At 38.5% G+C, this 3787-nt stretch overlaps 1 protein-coding gene across 1 annotated transcript; it reads left to right on the forward strand.

The window, feature by feature from the left end:
- The first annotated feature begins 1510 nt into the window (after window positions 1-1510).
- On the forward strand, window positions 1511-2480 carry LOC102014258 (mortality factor 4-like protein 1). Its single transcript, XM_013513833.1, is given in 2 exon segments — window positions 1511-1777; window positions 1779-2480. Coding segments are annotated over 2 exon segments (969 nt in total).
- The last annotated feature ends 1307 nt before the right edge of the window (window positions 2481-3787 follow it).

The raw sequence follows: 3787 nt of genomic DNA on the forward strand, positions 1-3787 counted from the left end.
AAAAGAAAAAGAAAAAGAAAGAAAGAGTGAGATCTAACAACTGAATAACAACTACCACTGAAGTGGTCTGATATACATGAAGCTGGAACCCCTGCATAAAAGGAGAGAAAGAGAAGACAAAAAACATATTTGAAGGGAGAAATGTGTGAGATTTTTTCTTAATTTTATGAGAATAATAAGCTTACAGATCCACAAAGCTCAACAAACCCTAAGGAAGAAAACAATACCAAATACAGCTTAATCAAATTGCTTGAACTAGTAGTAAGGAAAAAAATCCTAAAGGTAGCCAGAGAAAAAAACAGGCATTCACATATATACAAAAGAGTAACTTATGTACAGAGGAGTTAAAAATAAGGATGATACAAAATATTTTACAGCTGTGTTTATAACAGCATTGTTTACCATAGCCAGGGGGTAGAAGCAGCTCAGGTGTGCTCTGGCAGATGAATGGATAAACAAAATGTGGTCCATCCATACAAGGGAGTATGAGTCTTAAAAAGGAAAGAAATTCTGACACAAGCAGCAACATAGATGGACCTTGAGGATGTTATATTCAGTGGAATAAGCCAGACCCCAAAGGACAAGTAATATTTTATTCTACTTCTGTGAAGTCCCTAGAGTTGTCAGAATCATAGAGACAGAAAGGAAGATGGTGAATGCTGGGGTGAAATAATGATTTTTTTCCAGACATTCAAACACTGAAATAATTCAACACTTGCAGACCTACACTACAAAAATGTTAATAAAATGTCTTAGCAGAAGCGAAATTAGATAAGAAGGAATTACAGAACTATACAAAGAAATGAAGAGCATCTACCTGGGGTAGGAGTAGGGAGTCAGTGTTTCATAAGGACAAAGTTTCGGTTTGAGAAAGTGCAGGAGATGGATGGTGGTGATGGTTGCAACATAACATGAATGTACTTGCTACCCCTAAATTGTGCACTTAAAAACAGTTAACATGGTAAATCTTATGTCCTATGTATTTTACCAAGGTAAAAATAATAGAAAAATTACCAAAAAATTTTAAGGATGATATAGCTTTCTCACTGGAAACAACGCAAAGAAAAGACAATGAAACAACATCTTTAAAGTACCAGAAAGAGGGGTTGGGGATTTAGCTCAGCAGCAAAGCACCTGCCTGGCAAGTGCAAGGTTGTGAGTTCGATTCCTGGTACTGGAAGAAAAACAAACAAACAAAAAGTACTAGAAGGAAAAAAATATATAAACTTAAGACTCTAAAACCCAGTGAAAATATCTTCCAAAAGTATAAGAAATAATGATTTTTTTTTCAGACAATTAGACACTGAAATAATTCACAACTTGCAGACCTACACCACAAAAATGTTAATGAAAGTGTTGCAGACTGTGAGGTCTGCGGGCGCTTGCGAATTGGGCCCAGGGTGCAGAGTGGCTGTGCCTGACAGTGCATCTGATGCCAGCTCTGGTGGGGTAGAGAGGAGGGGGCAGTAGTCGGGGGTGGTGGGAGAAGGAGGCTGCAATTCACTTATAAATGATGCCCAAGCAGGACCCAAAACCCAAGTTCCAAGAGGGTGAACGAGTATCGCAATTTCATGGTCCTCTTATTTATGAAGCTAAGTCTGTAAAGGTTGCCATAAAGGACAAACAAGTAAAATACTTTATACAGTACAGTGGTTGCAATAAAAATTGGGATGAGTGGGTACCAGAAAGCAGAGTACTCAAGTATGTGGACACCGATCTGCAGAAACATTGAGAACTTCAAAAGGCCAATCAGGAACAATATGCAGAGGGAAAGATGAAAGGGGGCTGCTCCAGGAAAGAAGACATCCTGTCTGCAACAGAAAAATGTTAAAGTAAAAACTAAAAAGAACAAACAAAAAACCCCTGGTAATGGAGATGGTGGCAGTACCAGTGAGACACCTCAGCCTCCTTGGAAGAGGGCTCTGGATGATCCTACTGTTGAAAATGAAGAAACATTTATGAACAGAGTTAAAGTTAAAGTAAAGATCCCTGAAGAGCTAAAATCATAGCTTGTTGATGACTGGAACCTAATTACCAGGCAGAAACAGCTCTTTTATCTTCCTGCCAAGAAGAATGTGAACTCCATTCTAGAGGACTATGCAGATTATAGGAAATCTCGAGGAAACACAGATAATAAGGAGTATGCCATTAACGAGGTTGTAGCAGGGATGAAAGAATACTTCAATGTAATGCTGGGCACTCAGCTCCTCTACAAATCTGAGAGACCACAATATGCTGAGATCCTTGCCGATCACCCTGACACACCCGTGTCCCGGGTGTACAGAGCACCACATCTACTGAGATTATTTGTACGAATTGGAGCAATGTTGGCCTATATGCCTCTGGATGAGGAGAGCCTTGCTTTATTACTGAATTATCTTCATGATTTCCTCAAATATCTGGCAAAGAATTCAGCAACTTTGCTTAGTGCCAGTGATTATGAAGTGGCCCCTCCTGAGTACCATCAGAAAGTGGTGTGAGGTGCTCTCACCCGTGTTTGGATCTCTGTCCACACGTTTTTGTTCCTAGTCTTTCTCTTGTACAAATGGTGTACTTTGAAGATGTTAGTGTATAACAGTTGATGTTTGTTTTGTTTGATTTTAAACAGAAGGAATAAAAAGGGGTTTCAGCATTTCAGCTCCTTTCTTCTTTTTTTTCATTTCAAAGTTGCTACCAGTGTATTCAGTGATGGACAACAGAGAGACATGGTATAGAGTGTTTTATTGACTAGCTGACAAAGCTGCTTTTGAATGCTGGTGGTTCTATTCCTTTGACACTATGCACTTTTATAATACGTGTTAATGCTCTATGACAAAATGCTCAGATTCCTAGTGCCAGAGGTCCAATCCAACTATACAACTGAACACACTCATCCAGTTGTGTTCTTTTTTTTAACAGTGCTTAAAGAGCCCATCCTCTGCAAGTCATCCATGTTGTTCCTTAGGCATTTTATCTTTGCTCAAATTGGTGAAGAATGATGAATTATTTCATGGTTTTTGTATTTGTGTCTAATGCACGTTTTAACATGATAGACGCAATGCATTGTGTAGCTACGGTTTTCTGGAAAAGTCAGTCTTTTAGGAATTGTTTTTCAGATCTTCAATAAATTTTTTCTTTAAATTTCAAAGGCAAAAAAAGAAAGTGTTGCAGCAGAAGGAAAATTACATAAGAAAGAATTGCAGACCTGTACAAACCAAAGATGAGCGCCAGATGTGGTAACTATCTGTGGTTTTGTTTTTGTTTTTTTGGTACCGGGAATCGAACTCAGGACCTTGCACTTGCCAGGCAGGCGCTTGTGCCACTGAGCTACATCGCCAAACCAATGGTGGTAACTATATGTGAACTCTTTTGTTATTTGAATGTTTTTAAAAGATAAGTGATTGTTTAAGTCAGGCATGGTATCATATGATTTTAATCCCAGAATTCTGGGGGATTGAGGCAGGAGGAACACAAGTTTGAGCCCAACCTGGGCAACTTGGTGATTTAGTGAGACCCTGTCTCAAAAGAAAAACAGGGCTGGGGATATAACTCAGTATGAAAGTCTTGGGCTCAATCCCCATACCACAAGGAAAAAAAATGATAAATTATTGTATAAGCAAAATGAGTCTCTAGTGTGGGGTTGATAACATATGTGAAAATAAATTGTATGACAATAGCATCAAGGCCACAAGGACAAAATGGGAATATTCTGTTGTAAAGTTCTTACACTATATGTGAAGTTGCATGATATCACTTGAAAGTGTTTAAATCAGCTTTCTATTGCTGTAAACACCTGAGATAATCAACT

This window comes from Chinchilla lanigera, unplaced genomic scaffold (assembly GCF_000276665.1).
Source record: "Chinchilla lanigera isolate Chin_1 unplaced genomic scaffold, ChiLan1.0 scaffold00021, whole genome shotgun sequence".
Classification (NCBI taxonomy): domain Eukaryota; kingdom Metazoa; phylum Chordata; class Mammalia; order Rodentia; family Chinchillidae; genus Chinchilla; species Chinchilla lanigera.